Source organism: Rhea pennata, chromosome 18 (genome assembly GCF_028389875.1).
Source record: "Rhea pennata isolate bPtePen1 chromosome 18, bPtePen1.pri, whole genome shotgun sequence".
Lineage (NCBI taxonomy): Eukaryota > Metazoa > Chordata > Aves > Rheiformes > Rheidae > Rhea > Rhea pennata.
Window position 1 is genome coordinate 7,852,952 of NC_084680.1, and position 16,695 is coordinate 7,869,646.

Here is a 16,695-nt window from a genome sequence, read left to right on the forward strand (position 1 = left end):
GTGGAAGGATAGGTAGGGGCAGAGCACAAGATGATCCCTGGCTTTTTGTTGCAGCAGTTTGTTTGTTGATGAATGGAAGTATGCACAGCAATATCTTAGCTATCCACAGCTTGAGCTCATGTCCGCTGTACATCGAGGACACTTCAGCTGATCTTCCAGCTCCAGTCTGTGTTGATAGGCTAGCTTGCTTTTTCTGGAAGTTGGGCCTGTTGCATGGAGCTTGGGAGCTGTTTGGTTGATGTGAGATGGGCTCAGTGGACGTCAGTCCCCTACCCTGTGAGCAAATATTGACATGATAAAGATGAGCAGTTAAAATTGGCATCTTGTTTTAATCACTTCATCAGTCAATGGGCCATTGAAGATGCACTGTTCCTCAGGCCAATTGCCTGCATGCAGGGGCCTACTCAGGTATGCTTTACGTAAAATGTACTCGGGTACGCTTTACGGCTCTTTCAGGAGAAAAGGAAGCGGTCGAGGTTGAAAGAAACCCTCCTTCTCCATGACTGTATGTTGTATGCTTTATACTGGAATCAAACTGCCAAGAAGAAGGGCTATGTTCATTTTCTGTCCCGAGGTTGGTCATGCTTGAGGTGCCATGTGGAACTAGGAGCAATAGAATGATTAGCTAATGGTCCTTTGCTGTCGCAAACAAGTTGTAACAAGGATGGTCTAAAGAATATCATTTTCTTAGTGTAGCAGCTTTTAAAACAAAACTCTGCAGTTTCAATCAGCAAAATGCTGTGTCAGGAGAGCAAGGCCTCATGCTGGAAAAAATAGAGAAGGAGTAAGAGATTGAACAAACATTGTTGAGTCCAGCACATGGACTTCACATCTGATCTTAGTTCCCCAGGACAGGGCAAAGGCTTCTGTTTCTTCAAGTAATAAGCAAATTGGATGCTGAAATTTTTCCTTTGGTGTAGCTTAAAAAAAATATCTCACAGTAGCACTAGCCCGGCAGTGTTTTGGTGCAGCCTGGCTTTTATTAGTGTCCTGCATCAGAGAAGAAATTTACAGATGTTGGAGAAATGTTTGGAAAAATCTTTTTTTATATGGATTCCCTTCTGGCATCCACCCATTGAAAATATGCTGGTGTTTGGCTGAAGATGGGCAACAACCTCTTGTCTACAAGAGAACAGCAAAGCCTTGGAAACAGACATAAGAACAAAATTTCCCACTCATCCCATGGAGAGAGTGCAAAAAGAGCTGCACAGGCTTGCATCTGGAAAGTCCATGTAGAAACTTTCAGATAGGCAGAAGTTCTCCTCAGGGAACATGAAACACTTTTCCTTCTGAAGGGAGCAACTGGCTCAGCAACATGAGTCGGAGCCGCAACCAAATGATGTCTGGCTTTGGATAGCATGGTTCGCAACACAGCGTCTGCCCGTGTTATGAATGCACAGACCTTTGCTCTTTTACATTTTGGAGAGTTTGACCTCAGAGCACCCATGAAGTCATTTTGCCTGTGCCCAACTATGGGTATATGAGACAGCTATTTAAGCAGCAGATAGTAATGCCATGGAGGTTCAGTGCAAGAAAGACATGATGCTCATCTACTCCACATGGAGTAAATACTGCTTTAGCTGAAAAAACAGTTCTAGGGGATGGTGGCAGGACTTGATTGCTCTGTCCTTCCCTCCTCATGCCGAGGAGGTATCTGTGGGCTTTGGCTTTTGGCTGCAGATTATAGCTGCCCTCCAGAGATACCTCAGAAGTGCGCTGCTCTGTTGCTCCCGGTCTCAAATACTGCTGAGAGAATGGCCGTGGCAAAGTGCAAGACTGAGCAGGGTGGCAGAAGTGAGAGTACAAAGCTTGACTGAAACCATGCAGGAAGTAAAGGCAGAGCTGGGAATAGGTCATGGTTTCAGAACGCACCCGATCATGCAGACCACGCTCATTGGCCTCTTTACATTTCCTGTCAAAGTACAGGATGGTCCTTTTTAGCTAGGATAGTGTGAATTATAAATATCATCACGGATGAGCAAATCCTTCACTGGAGTGCAATTTCCTTTCTAAATCACATCCCTTTGTGCTGAACACCCTGTAATCATCAGGAAGTGTTTGGATAAAAGAGCAAATGCAGTTGTTTTCATACCCTCTGCCCTGTCATTTTAAGTGCTATTTGAAGAGGATTGCGCAGGTAAACACTTTCACATTCCAGCCAACCTTATCATACACAAGCTTTTTCGTTTTCTCCTCACTATGATTAACCTGAGACAGACATAACTGCATGATAATTTGAAGAAACACATTCCAAGCTCCCTAGAGCTTGCTATAGTGAGGAGAGTATTTAATAGGATGCAAAAGTAGTAGATTGTCTACATTTTTTAACTTAAGAGGTATTTGCTTAGCGTTATAGAGATAGCAAGGTAATGCTTGGTGCAGACATTAGCTCTGGCATATTTTTTAGGGTCTCAAGGGGCTATAGTTTAGCCACCTGCTTTAGGTGGACAACACAGGCTTGCAACTCCCATCTCATGGAAACCCGACCTGTGCAGAATGATGGAGAGCAGCTAAGCTAGGCACCTCTTTCATGTCACTGGAGGGAGGGAGACACCTCTGGTCATGTGTCTGGGTCACAGCTAGGTGCCCCAGCTGCCTGGGAGCAAAGGTGATTCCTGCTCCAGGCTGTGCCGGAGGAGCTGGGCACAGGGTGGGAAACCCCATGGGCTCCATGCTAAATGTCAGGCATGTCTGGATGCTCAAAGCTCAAGGCTGTTACTGTTGGCACCTCTCTGTGGCAGGGACAAGATGGGGGCCAGAACAGTTGCTCTCTGTTTGCACAACGCCCTGTTGGTCTGAGGTCCGGGGACAGGTGATACAGACAGTGGGCCTTCTGCACTCAGGACAGTTTGCACCTTTCCAGAGCACCTTCACCATCAGATCAGGCACCCAGCCAGAGGGAGCATCCCCCTTGCTTCCTGCTGAAGTGCAGACACTGGTCGGGAGCCAGAGAGGGGATAAGCAAGAGGGAAATTCAAGGGGAGGATCTGTTAGGAAGGGCAGGGAGTCCTGTGCTCCCTGTTTAGGAGCCACTAGATGAAATGCAGCAACAGCATTAGGATAAAGAACCTTCGAGGAGGTTCGAATAAGGGCCGGCTGGTAGCAAAATCATCTTTTGGGGTAGCTGCCATCTTCTTGGGGAGCGCAGCTCAATCAGGAGATAGGCCTGTGATACATGAGCAAAGCTGAGCAGCGGAAAATAGGTGAAAAGGGAATCAAGGTTTTTCCAGGCCAAAATGTCTGAAATAACGAGCAAGGAGGAATGCGAAGGGGAGCGGGTAGTAGCCAGGATGGCTGACAGCACCGCGTACCTCCGCCAGCGAAGGCTTAGGCTGCCGGTCTAGAACAGCCCATGGGAAGAATAAAAAAGCAGTTAAGCAGAGGTGTGGACTTCAGAGCAGAAACAGTACTGGGTTCATCTGGTGAGTGAAGCGAAAGGCCAAGTCCTTGGTCAGAGGAGAGTTTGGTTATGGCTTCCAGTGCCGGGGGATGCTCCCCAGCGTGTTTCACCAGCAGGCAGGATGTGTTGGGAGCCTCAGGTTAAGATAGGACAAGTAGTAGAGACTGATTTTCAATTAGCAGTTGTAACCTCCCCTGAAACCATTTTGTTATTTCTGTAATATTTGTTCAAGGATGTTGCTTGTTTATTCTTTCTCTCCATTTGTTTCAAGTTACATTTTTCTGCTCTTTCAGGCTCGCTAATAGCCTCGCTAAACAGTCGTCTCTGTAACTGAATTTAATCTTCTAATCTGCTCCGACTCTGCTTGATGGAAATAAGTTTATTTTAAATAGCTGAAGCAACGTAATAAAGGGAGAGGGAAAAAAATGTGAAGTGCCTGCCACTTGCAGGCTTTACTCAGCGTTCAAAGAGAGCTCTAGGTAAATCCCGGAGAAAGTGTACGCTTTTAAGATACGTGCTGACCAGTCTGCAGTGGAACGGGCTAGTTTTGTCCTGTCCAGGGTCTGTGTCTCAAAAAAAAAAAAAAAAAAGATACGGAAAAATTGAAGCAGCTTTATGAAAGGCCTGCAAGAATGGTTTGAAGCCTGCAACACTTGCCAGCTAGAAGGATTAAGAAACTCATTCGAATTAATTCAGCAGAGAGCAGGCTAAGGGACAGCTTGCTCACCATTTTAGGTGGCTTCATAATAAAGGACTTAGGATCTTGTCATATGTTGTAATAATTAAATTAGAAAAACTGGAAGCTAGACAAATTCAATGGGGTGGACTCTTCAGTGGTGCCCAGCAACAACACGAGGCAACGAGCACAAACTGGAACACAGGAGGTTCCACCTGAATATGAGGAAGAACAACTTTACTGCAAGGGTGACAGAGCACTGGAACAGGTTGCCCGGAGAGGTGGTGGAGTCTCCTTCTCTGGAGATATTCAAAACGTGCCTGGATGTGATCCTGTGCAATGTGCTTTAGGTGACCCTATTTGAGCCGGGGGTTGGACTAGACGATGTCCAGAGGTCCCTTCCAACCTCAACCACTCTGTGATTGCGATTCAAGCTAGGAACAAAACAAAAGCTTCCTGTGGCTTTTTTTTTTCCTGTGGCAGTAGGTGGTTACTGTGGTGTTTCCTATGACATTTCAAGTTTTAAAGTCAAAGTTAACACTCTCTCCAAAATGTAACTGACCCGTGTCATGCAGGGCTTCGTGCAAGAATTGCTGGATGAAATTATATGAATCCTGTTAGTCAGAAGTCTACCGAGAAATAATCAGTTCTTTCAGCATGGATTTGAGAGCTATGGTTGAAATCCAAGCTTTTCTGAAGCCAGTGGAAAAAGTCCCCCTCAGTTGCCCAAAGCCAACATTTTACCCTACGAGTCTGCACTTTTCTAGGGATTAAGGAAAGTCTAAACGTTTAGATTACAAATATCAGATCTTCACTTAGATACAGTTCTCTAAGGCTATTCTAGGAGCCAATCCATCCCAAGTAACCATCAAGACCAAACTGTGGCTGGTGCAGGCTGCTGTCACACCACATTGCAGCAGAGCTGGGAACATCAGCAGGACTCAGCCACAAGCTGACGCATACAAGAAGTGGGATGTGGAAGGTTGTGTGATTGTGTAGTGCTATCCCGTATCTGAAGACCTGCTTCTCCTCACAGCTTTAGTCCTGCCTGAAAAGAGAAATTCAAACCAAAAGGGGGTTGTTTTACTATGTTCTCTCTCATTCTTCATTTCTTCTTGCCTATTTCAACAGGGATATAAAGGCTATCCTGGACCACCAGGTCACCCTGGAGAGCAGGTGAGTCTTCCCAGTTTCCAACATTGAACCTTCAAAGAGGGATGAATTTAATGACTCTGCTCATTTGGATCCTGTACAGCCTGCTCAGTGTGGACAGTTAGCTCCTTCTAGGGGCAGCCTGGTACACACATAATGTGTGCAGTTAAATCCCTTGCTACAGGGGGGCTGTGCACATGCATTGACCAAGCATCAGCAGGTTAGTGGGAGGAGACTGCTTTGGAGTTTAATTAACTTCTAATTTTGATTGCTCAGCCATGTTAAGTTTATGTGGTGGAAAAAAAAACAGCTTAAACTACTCACCTTTTTTTCCCCCCCTTTTCATTAATTTCACCTGAAGTTTACTAACCACATCATATTAAGTACTAACATGTAATTCTCCTCCCAAGCCCCTTTCTCCCTTCCCCCTTTTCCCTCCCCTTTTTATTTGGTTAAGTCTGTTTGCAGTTCAGAGAAGGAAAAAAAAAAAGGTCAATGAATAGCAGGCCCTGTTAGCAATGATGTTAAAGGATATTATACATGAATCCATTTAGTTTTGAAGAATTTTGGCAGGGCTTCCCCACCAGTAAAACGGTTCCATATGCCAGATATAGATGCAGCCTTACACCTTCTCTTAGCCTCCTTGTTTCAAACTATCTGCTGGTTTCACTGCAGATGGGGGGAGAAGGAGACATGGCAACAGTTGCCTAATGCATGGATCCTACTGAGTTGGCTTCTGCATGTTTTTTCCCTTCATCAATTTATTCCACTGTCTTCCTTTTAATTTAATTCTCTTCTTTCCCTCCATAAATTTGCATTGAGTTAATCCATCCTCCCTACTTTCCCCTCAACTCAAAGAACGAAGCAGCTAAAGGCTTCCCATGTGTGCCATTAACCTTACCTTCCTGTGCTTTTTTTTTTTTTTTCTTCTTTTCTCCTTAAAGGGCGCACGAGGACCAGACGGAAGCCCAGGTGCCAAAGGTTATCCTGGCAGGCAGGTGCAGTAAATCTCATTGTGCTGTGCACAGACTAGGGATTTGGGTGTGCAGGTAGCTAAATACGAGCCCCACTAAATACAGAGCAGACCTATGGAATGTGCCTAGCTTTTCCTTCTTTTCTGTCCAACATGTCGTATCAGTGACATGGCCCTTTTGACTCTGTCGGAAATGTTGAGGTTGCTAGAAAGTATTTTCTGGCTGTGATGTATAGAACTTGAATGTCGATAGCAAAATCTGACTAAAATTTTTTCTTTGTTATAAGAACAGAGAAAATACGTTAGAGTAGAGAAACATACTTGACAGCTGTTAACCCTTCACTTTTAGGCAAGTTTTTATATCTAATATTGAACAGGCTAGAAAGCTGGGATAGAAGAAGGCATATTACCAAAAGAAAAGATTTCCCACTAGTAAAGTCTGCTACGAAAGCCTCAGCAGTGCTCAGCAGTTCCATGTATAAAATTATACATGGAACACATATATATTAAAAAATTATTTCTGCAGATGCAATAAAGATAATGAAAGAAAACTGGGAGTTTGTTTTCCATCTGAAAATAATGCACTAAAACAACATTAGGAATGGAGGAGTATACAAAGGAGAATGGATTGGGATAGGACACTTCTTACTGATGTAGGATGCTGAATAGTAAGAAGAAAAGCAAGAGGAAGATTTTGAACTGAAATCTGCATCCCTGGAGCAGGAGACCTGACTCCATAAAATTTTTCAGTGAAACAAGTTTGTCGTGGTCTTCTAAAGCAAACGCATTAGTGTTGGGTCCCCCCATATTTCTATTTATGTACCCAGTAAAGAGTCTTGACTGATGTCAGAGACCCCAGTTAGCCGTTCACATGCATCCGTCAAACTTGTCATAGCTCGTATGTGAGCTTTTGCCCAGCAGTGTAGAATATTGGGTGAAATGTGAGCTAGACACACAAAACAAGTCTGCATTCCCCCACCCCAGACTATCAATAACCCGTAGTGTGTTTAAACTTGAAATTAGATTCATAACCCACTTTGCAAATCTTAAGTGAAAAGTATCCAGACACGCACTGGAGAATGCAGGTGCTAGAGCTGAGCGAGAATTTTGTGCACTTGACTAAATGCTACATTCATACTCCGAAAGGCTCTCAGAGATTTGCATTGCCAAAGCATCTTCTAGGTATGAATGTGCATTACACAACTAATATAAAACCATCTAAGCCATAATGGACATACGAGGTTAATGAATGCTGTTTAGCAATTCACAGCAGCATTCTTCTGCCCATCAGATAAGCAGGGTGAAATATTTGTACTTGAACATATGAAGAACAAAAGTGCTTTCTTAAAATGTGGTTTGGGACAAGGAAGTGCCTTCTTTTTTAAGGCAGCTTTTTTCAGGATATGTGAATGCTGTGTGTATCCAGCATCAGAGCTGTTTACTTTACTGAGATTTTACTACTTGTTACTCCTGTCAGCTGTGCTGGCTCTGCAGGGCTATGGGGGAGAGAGCTTGGCTCTGTTCTGATTTGTGCATCATAGGCAGAATTGTTAACTCCACTCGGATGGCTGAAATCTTTGACTGGCAACGATGCACGAGCCAGAAAAGAACACAACTTGACTTTCAAATCCCAGGCTGAGTATGCAGTGCTGCCAGCTAAAGAAAATAGAGACCTGGGTTTTTTTTTTTTTCTCTCCCCCAAGAAACCTCACCAACATTTGGAAATAAAAAAACAATAATAATAAAAACCTGACCTGGAAACTTGCTAAAAGACAATAAATATGGAAATTCATTATGCATTTTTGCAGGATTCTTTTTCACAGTACTTTAAGGGAACAGCAACAGGAACAGAGGTAGAGTGGAGGGTACTTTCAGTTCTCTCCACAGCTGTTGATGCTGGGAAGGGCTAGTGATCTGCAGTGCCTGCGTTGCTGCATGGCTTCATAGGCAGTGGAAATCAGAGGGAATTCCTCACTGCATCAGGGCCAGACTCTGTCTAAACAGGTTTTGAAATACAGTTGTCGTTGCTACACATGTGTTCATGTGGGCAGGAAACTGAATCCTGCCTTTGGAGCGGGAGCCGGTGGGTACAGAGGATCACTGTATGTTGTGCCTAAAGGGTAATGAAACCTCTGCGTGTCCTACTGCATTAGCCTCTCTGGTCTTTATGACCATAAATCCCTACTTCAGGCCTGGGGAAGGCTCAGTTTGTCTAACAGTGTCAGATTTTGCTGAGTAACAACTCCACAGTAAGAGATTTGTTATTTGTATCATTTTGTCTTTTTTTTTCTCCTTTGTTGATATGCCTTGGACTAGATCCCGAAAGCAGAACCATGCAGGGACATTGCTGGGAGTTTGGCACTGCTCATTAGGTTAAGTTAAAGCCTGTCCACATTTGTCTTTGTTTTCTCGCTTCTGTTTCAGGGCTTACCTGGCCCAATAGGGGAAGCTGGTCCAAAAGGGAATCGGGTAAGCAGCCTTTGATTTGTATTTTCTCTACTTTTACCAGGCCCTTCTCAAGCAACTTATGTTTGACTTTGCAATCCTGAGATTAGTTCCTTGAAGTTGTTGAATTTGGGAGATTTTGATTTTGATTGCACACTGCTTACTTTTTGAAAACTATGTGTGTTTCCAAATCGAAGTCAGGATGTAGCAAAATCAAAGATCACTGATGGTGCTAACGATGCAAAATCAATGCATTCTTTCCTTGCATTGCAGGAAAGAAAAGAGTGGCATACAAATTCCTAGCAAAGACCGAAGTCTGAACTTTCTGCAAGCCCCATCTCCCAAAGGCCTCTTTAGTATCAATAAATGCGGTTCAGTGGTCTTCGAACGTGCTGAAAATGGGCCCTTTCGAGTATAGTCTCAAGTTTGGGAATGATTTATACCATTATGCAGAATAGCAAGCCAGCATCTTGAAGCCATATGCAAATACAAACGCTAATATCCCTGTTCTGCCTGAGTTTGCTCATCAGATTGAATTACAATGGATTCCTCCTTGCTGCAAGGGATTTATTTTAATTCTTTTTTTTTTTTAACAATTAAGGCTCTAGTTAATTACATTTTGTTCTTTTCCTGCAATTATAAATTCACAATGGCATTCTGAGCCAATAAAATCCCCTCTTTCCCTAACACGTGGTATTTTCTCTATACACAGTGAATTTAACCAGCTGGCTTTCATCACTTGGAAAACTGCAAGCAATAAACAAATGCTGACCCTGTAGCTAGCTCTATTCCTGAGCTGGGAAGAGAGAAGGCAGGCAGAGAAGGACAGATCGCATGTTTAATGCCCCGCAGGAGCGAGGACGAGCTGTGATAGCACAGCTTTACTTACCTCACTTGTGCAAGTAACCAAGTTTTTCCTGGTGCGCCCGTTTCACTCACCCAGGGTGAACCTAGTGTAATTATTGTTTGGTACCTGTGCAATACTTAGATCACTGCTCAGCAGCAAGTAAGACTTGAAAACTGTCTTCTGCTTTTCAGCTCTGAATGCTGAGGGCTGAAATATTTACAGCTACCTAAAGAAAGCCACTTCTCAGTTCAAATGCAGTCAGTCAGCGCTGGATGCTCATCTCTTCATCTGCAAAATGCAGATATCTTGTTTAAGGGGATGAATCATTGGCTGGGACCCTTCTCCACCACAGCCTCTATTTTTCGCTTCACCAGCAGTAGTGCAGGAGTTAAAGGGTTTGCTCTGGGGAGGCGAAGGCAGACGGCGTCGTTTTGCGTGGCCGCACTTCCCAGCTAGATAACGTCCGTAAAGGGAGCGATGGACTGGTGAAAAGAGTTGGTGGGGTTGGTGGTAAGAGATTTAATGATGATGGAGAAAGGGAGATGAGAGCAAATCAGTGTTAGCACTTGGCTCTAGTAACAGCGATGTGCTGCTGAGGGGGCTCCCTGCTGAAGTTCACTTCCTCTCGAGTCTGCATGTTTGGCACAAACAGTCCCTTGCAGAGGACCAGCACACAAGGTAACTTTGTGTTAACTGCAGAGCAAAGAGGATTAAACACAAGGCTTCGATTGTTGCAAGGGAAAGGAAGTGTAACATTTTATGCAGTGGCCCTGTCTGAGCGGGATCCCGAAGCCTGAGAGAAACATTGCATATTTGAAAACGCGAGGATGATTGATGAGTATGAAAGTGGATTTTATGCTAAACTCCGCTGATGCAAAGGGAGGCTCCTGTGTGGTGTCAAGATCTATAGGTGCATAAAAGCTGAAGCTTTTGCACATGTGTAAAGAGGCTGAAAGGCCATGCCCAGCCGGTCCCTTCCCAAGGAGGCCCTTGGAGCTTGGGTTGACAAAGTGTTGCAAAGGTCTTGGTCACCCGTCAGAGCCTGCAGGGAAAGGCTTCAGGCCGAGCTGCTGCTGGTCTGCTCCTCTCCCAGCAGCGGGATGCTTGGCAGCCTTGCAGGCCAGGAGCTGTTGGTCCTGTGAGAAGGAGCTTCAGTGTGCGGCCACCGTTGGCACAGAGCAAGCCAAGAGAGTGCAGTGGGCCATATTTGCAGCACACAGTTGGAAATGAGTGCCACAGGCAGGAAAAGGGCTCTTGGAGAGAGGAGAGGAAGTTAAGTTTGCAGTTTACTTTTGCTATCGCTCTCGCTAACCTCAAACCAAGCTCCGTTTCCCTCAGGTACAATCAGAGCCAGCCCAGGTAAGATTTCTTCTTGCTGGCCTCTTCCTGCCTGGAGTCCACATGATCCCTGGTGTGAGGGTATGTGCCCTTGGACTACATCGTGGAAGCCAGCACCATGCAGTCCATGGGCATATACACTTGCCTCAAGGTTTATTTCATCACGGCTGCCATTGACCAGCGCTGGAGGATGCTCTGCTGTTCAGAAAAGACAGACTGACTAGCTAGTGGAGAGGTGTATTTGACTACTTTTTTTCTTCTTTTCTTTAGGGCTATATAGGTCTCCCAGGGCTATTTGGGCTGCCAGGGGCTGATGGAGAACGAGTGAGTATTTTGTGAAAAAAATCTTAGTGTGTTGCTTGAATACGATTCTTCAGTTTGTTGTAACCAACTCTGTTCCTTGTTTCTTAGGAAAAAGGCAAGCATGCTAATATTTAGACATGTCCTCTTTAGCCTGTTCCTGCTCTTGCATGAAGACCCGTGTCATGATGGTGATATTCAGCTCAGGAAAGCCCTGAGCAGACCGTTCAGGCAGGGTCATCAGACCATACTGATGAGTAGAGAGGATTTTTTCTGTATTTTGCCTTGTTGAAATCCCCTTAAATTTTTCCTTTCTGGCTCATCTTAGTGAGTAGGCTGGGGGGAGAATGTAAGTAGAAATTTCCCCCTCCCACAGGAGTGACATCCCAGCCACAGTGTCCCAGTGTTTTCGGTGTCCAACTGGAGATGTCTGGAAAGGGCCTGGATCTTAGACAGGGCAGTACCAGGGACTTTCTGGCGATGGCCTTCCTTCTAGCTAGCCCAAATTGGGCGACCAAGAATGAGGCTCCCTAAAGGGCTGTGGCTGCAGTTCCCACATGTCCTCCTTCACCCCATGTTTTCCCGCATGCCTTCTCCAAATCCACATGTTCAGAGCTTTGCAGGACCTCCCTTGCCTTTCTGCACTTCTCTGTGTCTCCCCACCCTCCTGACCTTTACCCATCAAGGACTCCCTCTTCCCACAGCAAGAGCTCCTAAGGAAGGTCACTGTAAGATGAAGACTGTTTTGTTCTCACTTTTTCTCCCTCAAATGCAAACTGCAGAAATGAGAGAGGCCCCAGGAGCACGTGAGAGTGCGTGTGTGTGTGCCTGCCTGGAAGGGGACTACCCTGTGCTCTAGAGTCGCTGATTTAATGCTTGTATAACTAAGTAAGAAACATAAACAGAAGTTCAGTGAGTGCCTTGGCGGTGGCCTTCATTCGCTTCCAGACCAGTAGCTTAATGACTGCCCCTGCTAAGCAGAGCTTCAGCCTGTTGCCCTGGGTGTGGATGCTGCCTGTGTGTGTCCTCAGGGAGGGCTGTAGTTAGTGGGTGAAGGTTAATTGTCTTCTGCTCTCGCAGCTGACTGCAAGTAGCTGACATTTTGATTCCCGAACAATGCTGCAGTCATTAGCCTGTTTTGCATTCCCCTTTCTCTTCCAGTTTTGTTTTGCATTGTCAGTTGGCTGTTTGCTTTCTCAGCCAGACCTATTATTTTTTTTCTCTGTGTTTTCCTTGCAGGGAATCCCTGGAGTTCCTGGGAAGAGGGGCAAGATGGGTAGGCCGGTAAAGTTTTTCCTCGTCTATTATGCCGACTTTGTTAAATGAAACCGGAAACATATCTGGCTTTTAGCTGGGCCCCTTCATATCTTCTGATGGGAGCCAGATGGAGAGATCAAACAAACCTCTCTGCATTAGACGTGCTTATTCTCTTACATTTACTGTTTGGAGGTCTCACCAGTCCTGTCATGTTTACCTGTCCTTGCTGTGATTCTCTCCAATGCTTGTACCATCTTGGTTTGTATAATGCAAGTGCACTTCTATATAACAACTTTCTTGTCGGTGGTGGTACAGAGTTAAAGCAGTAACAGATCTGATAGACATTAAAGTTTGAGGGGCCAGGAGGCTGGGTAGATTTAAGAGCTTGTCAAGGAGGAAAGAAGTGTGTGCAGGTAGGGCTGAATATGAGGTGAAAACTGTGAGAACGCTGAAGCTGTAGAGAAGTTTTGTGCTGATAGTGGCAAATGGCAAAATAAAAACAGGAGGGAGAAGTATGAAAATGGGTAGAGGAATTGGGGAAAGGGCAGAAAGAGATGCTATTCCCACATCAGCCTTCTTCCAGTCTCTTCTGTGCGTTTCCCTTGCCAGAATGTATCAAGCTGTTTGCTCCAGGAGTCAGTGGAGAGATCAGGCCCATCCGTGCACTCGTGTGCCTCATTGCCTTTGCACCTTGTCTTTCAGGCTAGCCTGAATTTCCCTCCGTCTCTCTGACATCATCACACTTGCAAACTCCTTGTAAAATTTCCACTCACCCTCACACAGAAAAATCCAGTGCTCTTGTCACCCTTGCATGCAAATGTGCCTTTTCTAGGAGTCCCATGCCTACAACTTGCTGCTGTTCTCACAGCAGAAACCACGCAAACATCCTGACAGCTCCACGTTCATCCCTGCTGACTGTTCCTGCTCTCGGTGAGATTGGTGGAGGGAAATTAGCTGCAGTGCCTTTTTTTTTTTTTCTTTTTTTTGGGGGGGGGGGGTTTTGGTTTGGTTTGGTTTTTGCCAAAATCTACTCCAAGTCTTACGGTTTTGTAAGCTGCTAGTTACACCAGAAGCTTCTATGATGAATAATTGTAATTGCAGAGAGCCAGCCGAAGCAACTGTGACTCATTGACCAGAGTAAAACAAACAAAGCAACTGTCGTTAGGTACAGGGTTTCTGCTCTCTGACTTGTTTCTGCACGGAGCATGCTGTAGGTTCAACGCATTCCAGCTGTTGTTTGGCTAGCTTTTGTAGACTTCCAGGCAAGAGTTTTTGTCTGGCGGTCACTGTTACAAACAAGATGCTCCCTTGAGATGAGTGGGGAATCATTCAACCATGTAGGCATTTAGGCTGGGATCTAGAGAAGGGATTAAACGACTAAGCATCAGCACTTTTGTTTTACTAGGCTCTTTCAGAGAGTTTTGGCTTCATCCCCACTTCATGATATCAAGTTTAATAAGAAATCTTGAATGGACCAATGCTGATGATTTGTACTTCCGAGCGTTAACAAAAAGATTAAGTGACATGCAGAGTTATTCAGGAAATGACTGGGAGAATAGAAAGTAGCAACCAGCTGACCTGATTCCCATTCCAACACTTATCTATCGGCCTGTGCTGTCTTCCAGCTGGTTTGCAGTGTTAGTGAGCTTGCTGTGATTTTTCTTGTCTCTCTTGCGTCCCTGCTCCACTCGATTTGCTGGCGCTGCTACTGTTCCTGCTCTCTCTCAGTTTTGTCATTGCAATGGAGAGCTCTTGGAAGCTCTTGTTAGCTACTGTCTGAAGTTGGTAAATGTTCTGGAGAGTAGGAAGGGAGTTGGTAATAAATATATTGCTCTACCTAGTCCTGTTTGGTATGAGATGGTAACAGATTAAATGCTTGGTGGAGAAGGAGCAGGGGTATGGGGGAGTTTGCATGCGACACCATGGGCCTCCCAGAATGACGTAAGAGTGAATGATTAAAATAGACTAACTGGACATGAGTCAGATTTTGAAACGGTTCCAGGGAAGTTAAGTTCTGCAGAGCTGTGAGGGACACGGTGAATCTGTCATGGAAGCAACGGACTCCACCTCCCATTCTGATCTCCCTGCAGCGCATCAGTAGAGGAGGAGACAAATGCGTTCCTAATGCATGGGCACTGGCGAACACTTGAGTAAGAAGAGGGTTGAGGGAAACCTGGTAGAGAATCATGATTAAAGTGCAATGCACCAGGGAGATTGAAATAACATGAGTCTGTATTTCTCCAGATCTGCTGCTTGCTTTAGGAGTAGGCTGGAGGCCTGAAACTGAAGTGGCTGGTTACTCAAAACTTCAGTGTTGCCAAAGCAATGTCTGAGAAGGATGGGGTTTTATGTTGTTCAGCTGGGCAGCTGGCAAAAAGAGGACGAGGGTGCGGTGTAGCCACATTGCTGTGAAGGTGGAAGGGCTGTGTTTCTAGCCATGCTAAGGGATGCACGGGGAGATGCGTCAGTCGTAATTCGTCTATAGAAAGGAGATGTCCTGTCATTTGCCCTGGTGAGAACCAGGTAATGCACAGGAAGAAGAGCTATAGCTAGTCACCCATCCAGGATGGCAAAACTGAAAGGGGTAGGTTTTATTTTGTGGACAGAGGTGATTATATTCTTGGAAGGAAACTTGGGCCTGCAGAACAAATAATGCAAAGTACTTTGTTGGGAGAGGGAGTAGCACATGATGGTCCACCTTCTGTCGGAGAGAGGCAGCTGCACAGACAGATCAGTTTTGGAACACAGTCCATGCCTGAGTAATTTGATGTGGATGTCTTTATGCTATGGAAGATGACTAGCTGCAATCAGAAATGTCTGAATTACACGTTACATTTAACTTCAAATACAGTGTAGTGTTTTCAGACGTCCTCAAGTCCTGTTAGTGAGAGAGACTTAAAGAGGAGCTTTTAGGAAATGCATCCAAAGAGTTTCTGTGCTTTGAACTTTTTTGTTGTTCACCTTAGTTACTGATGAGTGCTTGTTTCTTGCTCTTTTTTTCATGTATATAAAGTATCAAGAATGCATCAGCTGTACTGTCTTAGGTCTGATTTTAGCTTATAATGTTTTCTATCAGTGGTAATATTTTAAAAGAGATAGGAAGGAAGGGAGAAGCCCAGATGCTGGGCAATGCATGTGAGGTTACCAGCACTAGGAAGATTTCTCATTTCTGGATTGGTGGATTCTTTCCTCTTTCCTTGCAGTCTAAGCAAATACAGGTAACCTTGAGGGAGACTCATCAGAGGTCCTGGGAGAAGGAAGGTGGAATTGTGCGACTGATGAAAACAAGGTGTTTAGAAGGCAGTTAGTGATGTTAGTAGTTGGAACATTACTGGCGGTATATGACTCTGCAGTGAGATTTCCATTTCAGAAGGAGTAAAGTTTAGTTCCAAGACATACTTAGGAATTCTTGGGTTTGCCTGAGATCTATTCTTGGTTTAGTAAAACATCTGAGGTTTCCTTCTGTTTTCCTGAAAACCTGTTGGTGCTGCTGTTCCCATGGCTGAAACCCGAGCTGAACCCTGAGAGCATCGCTGGGTCAGGAACTGTGCAAATGCCCCATGAAAGAAAAATCCCGGCCCAAGGATTCCCTCAGGCTGGAGTATGAGACAACACAGGATGAAACTAACCCCAGGGCTGGGAAGTTTAGGTAGCAGCAAAGTGAGCAAGTCGTTAGTATCACAGTCATTTCAACTTCCCGGTCTGTCTAGCCGGGCTTATCATTGCTGGTCTCTCCCTTGTCCTCCTGTAGCTTGTGTGTGAGTGATAAGCAGCTGTGTCCTGCCAGCTGTAGGACTGCATGACGGGTTTCTGTATGCCTGCTAACCTCAGATGAGGGAGGCAAACATCTCCTGGTGCCACAGGCTCTGCTGTTATGCTTTACACAGCCTTTGGCAAGTGCCAACATGTTGCCAAAGCGCAGCTCCAAGGAGCTAATTTGCCAGATGGAATAGATTGTATAACCAGCAGGCAAGGAGGGAGGGTTTGCACTTGAGATGCACGGCCAGGAAGGCTGACACCCCTGCCCATGGAAATGACGGGAGCCTGCCAAGATAAGGTGGGGAGATGCTGCATTGACTGGGGACTTCACAGGAGCCGGTGGGCACTGGTCTGTCCCGGTGGCATGCATCTTTGGACAAATCGTTTTGCTATTCTTGGCTATGTGCAAATCAGGGCTAACACACTCAGCTCTCCTTTGAGCTCAGTGGCTGAAAGACAGTATATAAATGCCAAGAAGTACTACTGGGAGTACTACTGTCAAGGGACAGGTGCTTTGAAGTGGTTGGGAATTTTAAGTATTAGGAATC

The 16,695-nt window shown here is 45.2% G+C and overlaps 1 protein-coding gene across 3 annotated transcripts in view; it reads left to right on the forward strand.

The window, feature by feature from the left end:
- The window catches only part of COL27A1 (collagen type XXVII alpha 1 chain), a 164,198-nt gene that overhangs the window by 41,411 nt on the left and 106,092 nt on the right, over nt 1-16,695 (forward strand). For all 3 annotated transcript variants that reach the window (XM_062590624.1, XM_062590625.1, XM_062590626.1), the window contains exons 8-12: nt 5,208-5,252; nt 6,173-6,226; nt 8,626-8,670; nt 11,102-11,155; nt 12,371-12,415. In XM_062590624.1, coding sequence (XP_062446608.1) covers nt 5,208-5,252; nt 6,173-6,226; nt 8,626-8,670; nt 11,102-11,155; nt 12,371-12,415 — 243 coding nt within the window. The remainder of the gene's footprint in view (nt 1-5,207; nt 5,253-6,172; nt 6,227-8,625; nt 8,671-11,101; nt 11,156-12,370; nt 12,416-16,695) is intronic.